We start from the raw sequence: 15,284 nt of genomic DNA on the forward strand, positions 1-15,284 counted from the left end.
TCTGACTTTGGCTCAGGATTAGGTCCCACATCGGGCTCTGTGCCTAGTGGGGAGACTGCTTGAGGATTCTCCCTCTCCTTCTGCCCCTCCCCGTGCTCGTGCGCTCTCTGTCTCTGTCTCTCTCAAATAAATACATACAATCTTTTAACAAAATAGACATTCATTAGGGCCTTAGCCATCTGCTGGAAAAACAGTCCTGCTGGCCACAGACTGTCAAATACATTTCTGCAGTGTAATAGGGGGGCAATTTCGTAAGAATTTTTTTTTTTAACAAGTAGAGGACTCAAATAAGCCAGAATTTTTGTGTGGTCATGACTGGTAGTATTTCCTGAAGCACGTGGATGGAAATTAATTGGTGGACCAAAACATAAAATGGTAGCATTCAGAGTTCTCAGGGAGAGAACTGATTTAGTCAGATAAACGCACTTTGAGGATTTTAGCAAGTTCAGGACATTACGCGCCTCTGGGGAAGAGACTTTGACAATCAGGAATCCAAGAGAACTGAATGTTCTTAAAACTAGTAATTTTATAAGAAAAGGCTATATTAGTAATGCAGAATGATAGACCACCTCTTTTAAACCTGAAAGTCTGTCAGTACCTTAAGTCCCCCAAAAGTGAAATCAGTCTAAATCATGAGTTTTGAGGGGGAAAAAGATGTCAGGGTTAGAAAATGTAATACCGGGAGAAAATTTTAAAGGACATACAAGAGGCAAGACAATTTCATTCTTTTAATGGTACGGTGTCTTCCTAGTGTGTAGTTCACCATTTTAACAAGCTCCTTTCTAAGTGTGTGGCCTGTAAATACAATTTAAAAAGAAGTTTGAATGTTTTAAGGTGGTTCGGCTATCACAGTGGTCTGTTTACATAGGAGGGCAAGAAAACCTTGTCTTCTCTCTCTCAGAATTAGAGTCTGTTTTCGTTGTGAGAAGAAAACTGCAGAAGTTTTAAAGTTTTAACTTGCGTAGATATTCCATATAAGGCTAAGGGCAAAGACCAAGGGAAAAGTCATCTGTCTCCTCAGACAGAGTTGATTGGAAAAGCAGGGCTTCCTCCTCTCCACGTCATTCTGTCTCGCTGTCCGTTTACCAAGGTGAGAACGGTATGCGATGACAAAGTTGATAGAACGTCAGATGGGAGAAGAAAGAAAGTTGGTTAAAAAATGTGGTGGAAATTGATTTAGTCTGATTGTCGGAGTCACTGCACACCCAGTTTGCCCGCAATTTGCGGAAAGCAGATGGAAAAAAGGAAAACAGTTTATCTTTCAACAGGAGAAATGGTGGCCCTGCTAAATTTAAACTCTTTGGCTTTAACTTGCGACATCTGGGGAAATACTCAAATCCATTAATCATCTGCTTTGTAACCACCTCGAAGAAGAGCCCGAAGTCCAGGATGGCCCTCTGTATGGGATTACGAAGAGCAAATATTACCACGCTGATTTCATTTCCTTTAATAAAAGATTAAAATAAAAAAGTCTTGTCAAGGAGAGGGAAGCAATGCGTATTATCTCCTTTTTATTCACCACGAAAGGCTTACTAACAAGCTACGAAGACTTGGGCCGAGTGGAACTATTACTTTTCAGGGGAATGTCCAAGTAGGCTCTCAGGTGTGTGTGCCCAGAATGGGTCGGTGCGGTGGCTCGGCAGGAAGGCAGAGGGACACAGCCATCGAGCCCTTCCAGTGAGAGAGCTCGGCTTGTGAAAAGCTATAGTTCTGCTCTTTGAGACGATTCCCCACTATTCCCTTTCCATAGCTATCACCCTAGAGAACTGGAATTACTCATTTATTTCTTGATTGATAAGTATTCCATTTACATAGTTTTTAAGGGGGCACTTGTCTTGTGGAAGGTTAGCTGCAGCTGTCCTAAGTATGTTTTTCAGTTACCTTTGAGGGGGAGAATAACAGCCTGTTCATTAAGTTTGCACATGAGGCTAAGCCTAACAAGGTCATTTATATTTTGGAAAAGGCTTACGAGTGCCCTTTAGAGATGGTGCAGGGCTTTTCCCGAAGGGCTCTAGTGCCACTCCCACATCCCCTTCAAGGACCGTTGATCTGCTTTTATCTCTGTGACTTGTTTATACTTCCTGGCATGATTTCGAGGGAGGGAAGGGTTCTCTTGTTTAAAAAAAAATAAAGTAAAAATAAATAAAAATCAGTGAATCAGAGAAATGGTCTGGCCAAAATGAGATGAAGTTCAGGAAGGACGAGTGTTAGGATGGGGACATGTGGGGGAGCCACTAAATGACACCCCCTCCTTTCCCTCCTCCGTTGAAACCGATGACGAAGTAAGACACAGGAGCCAGCCAGAGCTCTAAATAGTGGCCATCTTCCTGACAAAGGCTGGGCTGGAGGACATAGCCTAGGCGTGTGTTTCCAAAAGGTTCCCCAAAGTGTTCACACTTTGCTAGACCTCCCCTATAGGTCTGTTGTGGGGGCAGACCTTACCCCTTAAGCAACATATGTTGGAACATACCAGAAAATTAGAAGGAGTTTCAGCAACAGGCCTGTAGGGAGCATGCCAGTTTCCTGTTGCCAAACCCAGTGGTCAGATAAGAAGATGGAAGGAAGGCGGCAGAGGAGAGTGGAGAGTATTTCTTTTAGGCTTGGCCCTTCCGGGGAAAGGAGGGGATATTCTCTCCTTTCTGTGGTGATCCAAGGGGGGCAAGAAATAGCTAGTGGCTAGTCAGTAGAGCTGGGCTAGAACCAAGGCACTGATAGACCAAAAGGCCCATTCTTTCTCTGTTGGTATTCAAAGACGTTTTCAGTTGACTATACAAATTTCAACTAGACCTGAATTAAAATATTTATTAAGATGTGAGGTGTTTCCTTTCTGTAAGTGAGATTTATATAACGGTATGGAATTAGAAGATATGAAAACTCAAAGGGACCTTAGAATTGGTTTTTCAGCCTTTTCATTGCTTGGATGAGGCAACAGCCCCAGTAAGGGGTAACTGACTTCCTCTGGACCAGTTGCTTGGCTAGTTCGTTACAGCTAGGATAGACCAGGGTCTTCCAAGTCCTAGGTCACTGCCCTGCACACCTGACTGGTCTACGTTTACACACAGGGAAAGAAGGCTTCAGTGAAATGAGCTCTGAAAGTTCCATTAAATGTATGAACTTTTAAGCTGCTATAGCAAGGCTTGTCTACAAGGTGAATGTGTGGAATGTGTGGAATGGTAGAAGATTCTCTAGTATGGCGGTTTAAACGGGCAGTCTCTAACCTTAGGCTACTTGAGTTCAAATCCTAGCTGTGTCATTTACTAGTTGTTGGACCTGGATGAGTTGCTTATCCTCTCCGAGCCTCAGCGTGTTTATCTGTAAAATAGAAATAAGAGCAGGGGTGGTGGCGGTGCCTGGACCGGGAGGGTACTGTGCTTAGCCTAAGTGAGGTCCTTAGTCTAAGTGAGGTCCTGACACGTTGGCCCAGACACACATTTACCTGTCGTTATCATTCAGCACCACCATCGTCGTTGTCACCATCATCATTTGACTTCTGGGAGACTTTTGAAACTTGACCTGTGAAGACCCTAAACTCTTTAGGATTTCACTCATCCCAGCTTATCCCTTTGTCCCAACCTCTGTTCCTTCCGTGTCCTGGGCTTGAAGTTTTGTCATCACCTTCTGCTCTCTCTCCTGAGGCCCATGCATGGTCTGTCTGTCACCAGGTTCTATCTTGTTGGTTTGAAATGTTTCTTAGTTAACCTCTTCATTCCCATCCTAATTAGGGCCCTGATGCCCTCAGGCCTGGATTACTAATTCAAGCCCCCTAGTTTCTTTTTCCTGACCACAGTTTCTCCTTCTCCAATCTTTCCTCTATGTCACTGCCAGACCGACCTGCCTGAGACCCTGCTTTGATCCCGTCTCCCCCTGCCTCGCAGTCTGTAATGCGTCTGGTGCATCTCTGCTCTCTTGCCTGACTTCCAGGTCCTTCTAGAACATCTCTCTCTAGCCAACAGACATATAATGCCAGCCATACACAAAATATAACGTTTTCTAGTAGCCATCTTAAGAAGTAGAAACAGGTGAAACTTTTAGTAATACATTTTATTTAACTGTGAATATTCAAATAAGTGCAACTCCAGAGTGTGACTCCCTGCCACTGTCATTCCCCCCCCAACAAGATCTACTTAAGTCTTCTTCCTGGTTTAGGAAAACAAAAGAGTGATGGTAATACCATGCCTAATTTGTAGGGTTGCCCTATACAAATGGGAAATGGGAAAGTGCTTGGCAAGCTGCAAGGCTCCATAAGAATGTATGGAACTCATCATCATGAGTCAAGGCTTTACAGACATGAGAGTAGGGTACCTTTGGAGTAAGTTGAAAGAAAAGACTGTATTAAGAAGGTAAATGGGGGTGTGGGGTGCCTGGCTGGCTCAGTCAGGGGAGCGTGCAACTCTTGATCTCAGGGTTTTGAGTTCGATCCTACATTGGATGTAGAGATGATGCCGAAATAAAATCTTAAAAAAAAAAAAGAAGGTAATTGGGCTGTCCTGAATTCATTTATTACAAAAAGTCAACTCCAAACAGTGAAGAATAAAATGAGAATGAGAAAGAGGAATATAAACATCAACTTTCTACCACTAGCTCTTTATAATTACCTCTTGGGAAGAGATTTGTCACATGAATAAAGTTCTCTAAATATTGAGATTAACTCGTTGGCTTTTTCCCCTTCAGCATTGTGAGGAATAATGCATTTGGGGACATTTGGTTTTTCTCTTGAAGGAGCTAGACTGCTCCCAAGATGGTTATTGCTTTGGATAGTACATGTGGCCCCCACACTTTGTGGTTCCAAGATGGGAGGAGCATCCAGATTTCTTGTACTGCAAAGAAATTGTGTACCATTCACTGCAAAGATTTGGAATTGACCTAAAAACAATGCCAGTGATTCAGGTGCAGAAACGATTGGTAAAATGCTTTCAATCCATAGTATAAAGGGAAACTCAAAGGGCAGTTATTCTGACAGATTGATTAGTAAGACAATGAACAATCAGGATACATTATTTTACATTTGGATGAGTTATAGTGTGCTTGCTTAAGTGGTACCCATGTCTTATCCCAGCCCTTTCCCAAATCAAGTAGTCTGTTAATTTTTCTTTGGTCATGCCGTGAACTGCTTTGTGGCTCCCAGAAGTTCAAGGCTCGCTGTAGATGGCATGCCAGGTTTACGGTGCGGAAGGAAGATTGCTCAGTGAAGTTAACTCCAGAAAAGAAGTCAGCTTTATAAAGTGGCTTGTGGGTGAATGGCGGGCCATTCTCAGGTTTGCCCAGGCCACAAAGCTCAACCCAATGGACAACCTTTCTCCCTCACCCCGCCCTTCTCATTAGCTCCTAAGACCTTATGACTCCACCTCTGAAATACTTCATTCCTTGGCAGCCTCCTCTCCCCCTCCCCCGCTCTTGTTCAGGCTTTCATCACTCTTCCCATAAATTATTGCAGCAGTTTCCAAACCAGTTTCCCTGCTTCAAGCTTCAGTCTCCCCTCCACCCCCCAATTTATTCTTCAGTTCCCCAGCAGAACAATCTTGCTAAAATCCAGATCTGATCGTGCCACTCCCCTAATTAAAAACCTCAAGTCATTCCCCAGAGCCAACAGATAAAATCCAAACTACCCAGCACAATGTACAAAGCACTGTACAGTCAGGGCCCCGCTTATCAGCCTTGCCTCCCGTCGTGTACCCAGAACAATGGTAATCAAAGTACTTGCAGTTCCCCATGAAGCCCAAGCCTTTTATGGATGCTCAATTCTCCTTGGTGTGCCCCCCTCCATTCCTACCATCAGGGTGGGACGTCCCACACTCTTCTGCAGATGCCCCATGTTTGGCGAGAAACCCTCCCCGCCTTTCTGGCCACTTGTCCCTTCGGCCTCCAGAACTTCATTTCTCATTCCTCTGTGGCAGGAGCTCCTCAAGGGCTGAGCCCTTTGCATATCCTCGGCGTGTATGGGGCCTGTGCAAATGTGCTGACTGAAGGACAGAATTGGGGCTGTCCCTCCTGACTGCAGACCTTTCTCTTCCACCACAAAGAAGAAAGCTTATTTTTGAATTCAGTGTGATTTGTAACCTGCTGTTATTCGTAGGTATTTGGTGAGGACAGTTGGCACCACAGGCCTTCCTTTTAAGTAAAGTTGAGTTTGTCTAAGCCAGTAAGATTTTCTTGGGGCCATAAGGAATTATTCTTGGGCTCTATTCCCTGGGCGCTGGAAGTCATAGCTACAGTGTGGCCAAAGGACACGTAGAAAAGTTTTACCTCTAGATCCTTTGCTCTAGAGGATCTGTTAGGAGTCTTTAAAAAAAAAAACCAGCTAAGCTCATCTTTAATTTCACAGACTCCCAGACTATTGGACTGGACTGGATCATAACCAGGTTCTGGACTGTTTGGCCGCAAGGGGCACCATTCTCACGGATCGGAACGGGAATGAGTCCTCCCTCCGGTTGTGTTTTGCGCAGCCTCCCACAGTGTCCCTGCTTGCCTAACCCTCTTCATTTGCAGAGAATACAATTTAGGTCCTCAGAGCCAATGGTTTTGCTCCGGGTCATGCAGACACTGCCCCCCTGCTGTCTCCCACTCATCCTGACCCAGACTGCTTCTGGAGACTGGGGAAACTATCGAAGAAGATAGCATTTGCTGTAGTTGTGTGGCTCATGGACAGGATGCCTCCAGCTAAACATGACATTTAAATGCTTTACTTCAGCATCTCACACTGCTGCCTGCGGGGTTACTGAGACTCAAGGAGCCGTTCCTCCCACCAAGTGGCCGAGCTGCTCTATTTGCTCTCTCCCTGGCTGGCTTCCTCCTCTCTGACCTGCTCTTAGCTGCCGAGTCTTCATTTGGCTTCTCTTCTTAGCTTTTGGTGCTGCTTTGCTTTTATGGCCGTGACCGACCAGTCACCGTGATCTTTCCCTTCTCTTCTACCAACCATTCAGTCACAGCATGTTGGCTGCTGACCTTGGGTCTTTGGTTCTTGGCTGGGTGCCAGGGGTTGCTGCTTCTTTGCCAAGACTTTTAAAAATTTCTTTCTCCCCCTTTTTCTAGATTTGGGGCTTTCTGAATATTTGAAGATGCCAGAAGGGTTGTGTCCAAAGAGTTGTGGCTCTATTTCTAGAATTGCCCCTTGACTCTTATTTAAAGTGAAAATATTGTTTGAGAGAAGAGTCTTGGTTAGAAAAGTTCAAGGAGATCAGACACTCAAAGAGCGAGTTGTCTCTGTCAAGGACATGCTCATCATCCTTGTCAAAGTATTATAAATACTGAGGTGTTTGGATAGGTTCGATTGGACCCGAACAGAAGATCGGACGAATGCACTGTTTGCATCTTTGCTGTTGGTCATTAATGCTGACAGATCTTTCTGAAACTGATTGCTTGTTTTAGTTCCACTTGGTCAGTCAAGACATAGAATAGAACTAGATCAAGGAACTATTAATTTGTTAGAGGTTTGATACTTGCACTTTATATATTGTTCATTGTATAATCGGGAATTTCTTTGTAAATGTTTGGTTTCAGGCTGGTTGGAAGGAAAATCACGCAACATTCATGAGTGAACTAAAAAATCTTCAGGCTTCTGGACTGACTACTCTTGGTCAGGCTCTAAGATCCTCATTTGATTTGTTAAATCTCAATAGATTAATATCTGGAATAGACAATTATGGACAGGTAAAAAAAACTTTGAGTGAGTATAGCTAATTTATTTTGGTGACTTGGGGCAAGAGTTAAAATTGGGCGTGGTTACGGAGTTTTCTGCTGCTTTTCACAACTGCCAAAAGGAAGTCCATATCTTTTAAATATCTGCTTTAAAAAAGATCCCTCTTTTGGGGTGGGAGGGTCCTTGTATGTGGCTTGATCATAACATATGTAGTGAAAATTGCCTCTCCATCATATCATCAGATATCTGAGAATGGGATGAACAAATTGCTGAGAAATACTGGAATGAGGCCATTAAAGTGAAATTTTCAGTGTCCTGAACTCCCTCATCTCTTCCCAATTCAACGGAAAAGCCCTAGAATAAGAGAAAGGCAAGATAGCGTCTGGTTCTCCTGCTGTCCTTACTCTAGAAAACTCTGTGCACGATAACCAGAGTCACTGTCCTCATCCCAGAGCATAAGTCACTACTGTCCCCCCATCCATGCCAGAATTTTGACTCAGGCGAATGGATTCACGGGTGTGAAGGCTGCTGCCCTTATAATCTCTTTAATATCTTTCTTTTATGATTACTTGGAAAGCAGAGAGAAAGGAGTATTTGGATGTTATAGTTTGGGGAGCTCCTGAATGATATGAATTCCTCAGTTTATTCTGAATGTTACCTCAGCAGGGATCCTTATTTTGAGTCCCACCCACTTCAGTCCCTAATTTTTTCCTTCTTATTTATCCAGGCAAATTTTATCAGACACTTGAGAGATCCCTGGCAAGGCAAATGTTAAAAAAAAAAAGTTTAAATACAATTTTATTACTTTATATGGCTCTAATACTTTTTAAATGTATTTTAGGGGAGAAATCCATTTTTTTTAGAACCATCTATTTTAATTACCATCACAGATGGAAACAAGTTAACGAGTACTGCTGGTGTTCAAGAAGAGGTGAGATTTCTTTTTTTTTTTTTTTTTTTGAGTTTCGTTTAAATGGCAGAGAACATGCCGCTATTTCTGTGGCAGGCCCGCGTTGCCAGTTAAAGAATAAGTTTGATCAAACCTTCCATCTTCATGAGCCCTGAAAGATTACTGAGTCCATGAAAGAAAAGTGACACTTTTAACTCTTTCTTCTGTTGCATGGGTTCTTATGATGAAACTTCTCAACTTTTCCCTTATCAGCTTCATCTCCCTTTGAATTCTCCTCTGCCCGGAAGTGAACTAACCAAAGAACCTTTTCGTTGGGATCAAAGGTTATTTGCCCTGGTGTTGCGTTTGCCTGGATTGGCTTCCACGGAACCAGAGCAAGTAGGGAGTGTACCAACTGATGAGTCCGCCATCACACAGATGTGTGAAGTCACAGGAGGTATTGGCAATATCTCATATTTCTAAAGGAAGAATCCAGAACGGCAGGGTATGGTTTCTCTTAAGCACCATATTCTGTCTTGTCTTGCTTTCCTTCAGGATCTTTTAGCGCTGCTCCTTCTGCTTGTCATGCGTGTGAGGTCTGCTTCCAATGTAGTTATGATCAGTCCAAGATTCAGTCCAAGATCTATTGTGGGATTTCATATGCTTATATTGTTAAGTCATATTTTATTGGATCCAACTTACACTGTTTATTCTTCCATCTGGTATAGGTCGCTCCTACTGTGTGAGAACGCAAAGGATGTTGAATCAGTGTTTAGAATCTCTAGTTCAGAAAATTCAGAGCGGTGTAGTTATTAACTTTGAAAAAACGGGACCAGATCCACTTCCTGTCGGAGAAGGTACAGTAGATGATTTTTTTTTTTTTTACCCTGGAGAATGATCTGAGACGGAGAGGACATTAAACTCATAATAGACATGGTCTTTACTATCTGCACACATTCATGGGGTTGCAAACATCCATCCAAACAACTGCCATTCACTCACTAGCTGGGTGGTCAGGTTCTAACAACCTTAATTCAGTGTCAGATCTTCTTACAATAATTCCTTCTATTCCCTACCTTTTTCATATCCCCTGGCCCCAGTCTGGGGATGCACTGTGTTATTCACCTCTCGATTCACGAGATATCTGGAGAATCACTTTGGAATGCCACTCAACCAGTAACCTGGTGTTGGCCATGTGTGCCAAGTCACCTTTATGAAATCTGTGTTTGTCACTGCATGTCAGCAAGAGACTGTGAATGTTTGTCCAGAAACTGCTAATATCCTGTAAGATCATACACTGGGAGTTTCCCGGCCACTTTTTAATGGCCGAAACTTTTCGAGTGACATTTTACAGAAAGTTCAACATCTCAGAAGAGGTGAGCACAGAAGTACTTTTGTATAAGGGGAGGGTCTTCTCCCTCACATGATTCCCCCCGCCGCAAGGCTTTCTGGGAGCCCTGTGCAAGGCTGCTGCTTCTCCTCGTGCCTGTGCGCTCACACACCTCATTACCATGGTGCTTGTCTGGCCTGATGCATACATTGTCACCGCGTGGCCACAGTCAGTGGTGGCTGCTCAGAAAGATACACGTTTCTGTCTGAAGCCATGGATCCTGTGGTTCCTGACCGTTTTCATGTTTAGTTCCCAGAACCCCGTAAGAAACTGTTGGAAACAGAGACCTCTCTCCCTAGAATAATGGACATAAGCCACACAAATACAAATTGGTATTTAATTCTAGGGTTTCTCGAACTCCACTTTAAAAACACCCATCACAGAAGACTGAAGCCTTACGGCCTATTTGAGATTCATGAAATTAATTGAGGAAGGACATGTTTGTTCTCTTGCTAACGACTGATGGCTCGTCCATACTTTTGTGTTCGTTACCTTAAGGTGAACTGGGAACTGCCCTACGGAAAGCCTGTTGAATTTGGTGTCCTGTAAATAGCTCAGATTTTCTTTCCAGGGATCTTAGCCTTAGAGATTCTCACGAAAGCTAAGAACTCTCTCCTCAGAAAAATGCACATCCCCAGAATTGTGAGCTCAACTTCAGGGGTTGTCTCTTGGTCCCCTGAAACTTTTACATGTATTCCCTAGAGATCGGGGACCCTAGTAAACTTTTGGTGTAAAGTAATTACTTGTTTAAAGTAATGCTTAAATAAGTAAATCAAATGACCTGTAATTTAAAAAATATGACTCAAATAATTAAAACGTCTCTTTTACAAATATAGACTATTGAATCATTGCATTAAAGTTTATATAATTCTGCCTTGTCCTCTTTTGGGGGGACAAATGAAATATGCTAGTTTAAATAATTAAAACACATTCAGGATACATTGTTCAGCATTATACAATGCCCAGTTTCCATGGACTTTTAATGGTGCATGGGGAAACTGTCATGAATTAGTCCTATAGTAAACTTGATGCGTTTGCTCCATGTTCCCTTCCCCAGACTTTATACATGGGTTGTACTGTCAACATTCCTTCTATCTTTGAGTGAATCTGGATTGTTTTAATTTTGCCTTTGTGGTCATTGGGTCTGTTTATTAAGGTATACTTTTTTTAAAAAATCTAATTGGGAATAGAAAGAAAATCTAAATGGAATTTATGACCTATTTTTGTCAGAGCCCCCAAATATAAAAACTGTACCAGGGGATGAGCGATTTCATTTGCCTAATTTGGAAAAATAACTAGTGGTTTGGTGTGTGTAACATATGTGTCCAAATTCAGAAAATTGAAAACTAATTTTATAATAGTTTTCCATATAACTGGGTGTTGAGGGCATATTTAAGGATGGGGGCGGGTTTTGGATTAGAGGGATGGATTAGATGAAAAAATGCTAGAGAGAACATTCAGAAATCCCAGTAGAGTCTTTTAGTTCTCTCATTTTTCACGAATGACCGTTTTAGCTTGTTCTGTCTTTGTTGTTTACCTTTTAGATGGACTTATGGATTCAGCCAGGCCAAGCAATTCATTTGCTGCTCAACCATGGCATAGTTGTCATAAGCTCATTTATGTACGACCTAACTCGAAGACTGGTGTTCCTGTTGGACACTGGCCAATTCCAGAATCTTTTTGGCCAGATCAGAATTTACCTTCACTAGTAAGTGTCATAAAACAAAAAGGTAAACATCATTTGGATTTTCAGTTTGCTGATTACAGTGACCTTTGTAAAATTGCTTTGAGGCTTTTAAGCTACACCTTTTATCTCTGGCTGGAAGTCTAAGCTTGTACCTAAAAAAGCAAGAGAGGACTTCCTTCTCTTTTGGCATTCTTTCTTTTCGTTGCCTTTCACCGCTTGAACTGCCCACTTTGGATGGTAAAGCAAAGCATTATTATTTTTGATGGCGTCAGAGTCTGTGGCTGGGTTTTTATTTCCCCACGGCTGACTTGATTGACATGGGAAATGCCATGTCCAAAGAGGGCTAGCATTGTTTTTCATGCACATCCTCAGGAAATGAAAACTTAGCTTGCACCTCGCATAGGTCCTAGAAACACATTAAAAACAGAAGCTCTTCTGCTTCCTCCCAGGGAGTCATTAGACATACAGTGGAACTTCGTGGATCTGCTTTTTATCTTTTTGTACTAGATCGACTTGTTTCCTTGGCAGTGTACCTTTCAATGATGGATAATTAAGCAACATTTTAAAAATGATCTCTAAGTGGGGGCTTTTCTCTTTGTTCACTGCATTGGGAGAGGAGGGTTTGACATTGTAGTTGCTCCTAGTACCAGACGAATCGGCTTTTGGGGGGAGAAGGATGTATGATAATGAGGGAGAGCATATGAAACCCACTCTGCCTTCATCTTCCTCCCCCCAGCCTCTGCACAAAGGCCAGAGTGATCCTTCTTGTGTGGGGGGAGAAGCACAGAAAATGATCACTACGCCTTCAGTTCAGCACCTTTGCAGTCAGCCACTCTGCATTCTGTGTATGTTTTAGAAATTTCTATCATGAACTGTATTTTCTTCTGGATTACTCCTTCCTTCCTTCCTTCCTTCCTTTCTTTCTTTTTAAAAAATTTTATTTATTTCTTTGACAGAGAGAGACACAGTGAGAGAGGGAACACAAGCAGGGGGAGTGGGAGAGGGAGAAGCAGGCTTCCCACTGAGCAGGGAGCCCAACCCGGGGCTCAATCCCAGGACCCTGGGATCATGACCCGAGCCAAAGGCAGACGCTTCACCAACTGAGCCACCCAAGTGACCCGTGGATTACTCTTTCTAGGCTCCTTTTTTTTAGGAGAGGCCATGAGAACATAGGACTGAAGCCACTTCTTTCTGCCCCTGCTGTGGGTGAGGGTATATCTCTTCCGCCTTCCCTCAGGGCTCCAAGGTGACACACTGGTCAGATTTCAGCACGCAGTTGCTCTTAGCTCCAAACCCCAGAGTGAATGTTTCAGTTATGAATTTATGTCATTATTGCTGGTGACAAGGCTTCACTTGTGTCTTTATGGCTTTTTAAAAATTGGTTTAAATTTAAGAAGCCAGAAATATTTCTCAAGTTTAATTTAGATGAAAATCAAGGGGGCGCCTGGAAGGCTTGGTTGATTAAGTGACTGACTCTTGATTCCAGCTCAGGGTGTGATCTCAGGATCATGGGATCGAGTCCCATGCCAGGGCTCCATGCTCAGTGCAGAGTCTGCTTGTCCTTCTCCCTCTCCTTCTGCCCCTCCCCCCATGCTTGCACCCTCTCTCTCCCTGTCTCTCAAATAAATAAATAAAATCTTTGAAAAAATGGAAATCAGGAAAAATTGGAATGAAAGAAATTCCAGCTCACACATCACCCCCGTTCCCATCCCTCCAGCTTTAAAAGCACTTTGATGGCTCTTTCCTTCAGCTCCCACGGCAGATCTTGTAGGTATGTAAACCACAAAGACGAAGGAGCATGGTTTCCCCCTTTATAAGGGAAACAGAGATGTTTTGTCATATTCTTGTTAGACCGAGAGATCTCTTGGAAGAAGAGGGGGAGTCACGTCTCACCCTTGTCCCTGGGACTTGTCCTATCTCCTCATCTCTTGGGCTCGCTCTTGCTGCCACCATTTTTCTCCCTGGTGCTCTCCGTCCCCACAGACTAAACCTGTTAATAAAATGGACGCTCCACTCCTCCGCTCTGGTGCCCCAGGCACGTGGGCCTTTGCAGCCCAGCCCAAAGCAGCCTTGGCCCTCAGCTGTTCAGAGGCAAGTGTGCGGGTATGCGAAGTGCTGTAAAAAATCAGCTTGAAAGGAAATTTCCAGTGGCCCTGGGTGTTGGGACTGGCTCATTTTTGGTACCTGTCTTGCCCTTCCCACGGCTTTACAGTTTTTCTGCTTGCTCATTAGTGGCTCTAGCCCTCTCATTTGCTCATTAGACAGCTTCATGGATTTCTTCTTCCCTGGCAGCATCTGGACTGTGTGTAACCTCCCGGTACCAAGGAATGAAGGGCAGATCATGCCTGGGGATTGCAAAGTGGATCTGAAAGTTGGAGTTCACCCTATGGATCATTAGTGACTTCCTAACCGTATTCAAAGCACTTATCATCTTTGCTTCACTGAAATTATAGTTATGAGTGTTCTAATTTACCTTTCCTCCTCCCAATGCCAAGTAGATGGTAGAGCCAAAGAATCCGTGTGCTCTGCCTGGATGGATGCTGTTGGCAATGCCCTCTTTTTCAAAGCACTGGTGTAGATCTCAACAATGGTTTCACAAAACACAAAAGGGGTTGTGGGTTTGTCAGAAATGTAAGCTCAACTTGATAACGCACCCTATTTTCCCCTCTTGTCTTTTAGCCTCCACGAACATCTCATCCTGTTGTGAGGTTCTCCTGTGTAGATTGTGAGCCAATGGTAATAGACAAACTTCCTTTTGACAAATATGAACTTGAACCTTCACCCTTAACTCAGTACATCCTGGAACGAAAGTCTCCCCATACCTGCTGGCAGGTACTGACCCTTACCTGTCGGCCAAATGTCTGTAACCGTTCTGGGATCTGGGATTTGTTTCAAGAAGTTTCAGCGGTGGCTTCTTCAGCTGAAGCTTCATGTGACCTTGACAGATTAGAAGTACAAGAACAATTTTTAAAAACGTTTTTCTTTAAATTCCAGATGGTTAACAGCACAGTGTAATACTAGTTTCAGGTGTACAAGATACTTTTGACACAAAAACCCCATAATCCCTGAAACTAGTTTTTGTGTTAGCGTCATGTAACCAAACTTCTCTTCTTGTACAAAGCACATCGGTGTGCATAACGCGGATTTCACTTGGATACGGCAAATACACGTGTTAACCGGCTCTTCCAAGTGTTACACTTCAGCTGGAAGGGCTTGCTGATTTATTAATAGACTCACCTTCAGATATTAGTTTGTAAAAATCCAGACATGGCAGTCACACAGCCCTTTGATTTGGATATGATAAGGAAGTCCTACGCTGGAAGTATGTTTGTTCTATCCCTAGACGCCAGCACCATAGAGCAATCAGTAATTGTTAGGTTCTATTTACGCAAGAAACACTTTTAGACTGCCATCTGTTTCATCCTAAAATGTGAGATTATTGCTACTAGTTGTCTTTAAGCTACTTAAATTCTCCAAAGATGCTAAAACTGGGTAGGAGAAAAGGAACACACTTGAAGCAGGAATATAGAAGTGTAAGAAATAGACCAATCTCATAAATATAATATTGAGCAGAAGAAGCCAGACATCAAGGATCCCACATCCTATGATTCTATTTTATCTACGTTCGAAGAGAGGCAAAGTGGGCTGACTCTGTCAGAAGTTGGGTTGGTGGTTTCTCTTG

The 15,284-nt window shown here is 43.2% G+C and overlaps 1 protein-coding gene across 9 annotated transcripts in view; it reads left to right on the plus strand.

Moving 5' to 3' along the window:
* The window catches only part of INTS6L (integrator complex subunit 6 like), a 53,422-nt gene that overhangs the window by 15,127 nt on the left and 23,011 nt on the right, over positions 1 to 15,284 (plus strand). For all 9 annotated transcript variants that reach the window (XR_004381601.1, XR_004381600.1, XM_032849315.1 and 6 more), the window contains 6 exons: positions 7,498 to 7,647; positions 8,478 to 8,567; positions 8,799 to 8,982; positions 9,254 to 9,382; positions 11,460 to 11,623; positions 14,282 to 14,434. Coding sequence is in view for 7 of the 9 variants with exons in the window: in XM_032849315.1 (XP_032705206.1) it covers positions 7,498 to 7,647; positions 8,478 to 8,567; positions 8,799 to 8,982; positions 9,254 to 9,382; positions 11,460 to 11,623; positions 14,282 to 14,434 (870 nt within the window). In the remaining 2 variants the exon portion in view is untranslated. The remainder of the gene's footprint in view (positions 1 to 7,497; positions 7,648 to 8,477; positions 8,568 to 8,798; positions 8,983 to 9,253; positions 9,383 to 11,459; positions 11,624 to 14,281; positions 14,435 to 15,284) is intronic.

The sequence above is a fragment of the Lontra canadensis genome, unplaced genomic scaffold, assembly GCF_010015895.1.
Source record: "Lontra canadensis isolate GAN:19392208 unplaced genomic scaffold, GSC_riverotter_1.0 scaffold223, whole genome shotgun sequence".
Taxonomy (NCBI): Eukaryota; Metazoa; Chordata; class Mammalia; order Carnivora; family Mustelidae; genus Lontra; species Lontra canadensis.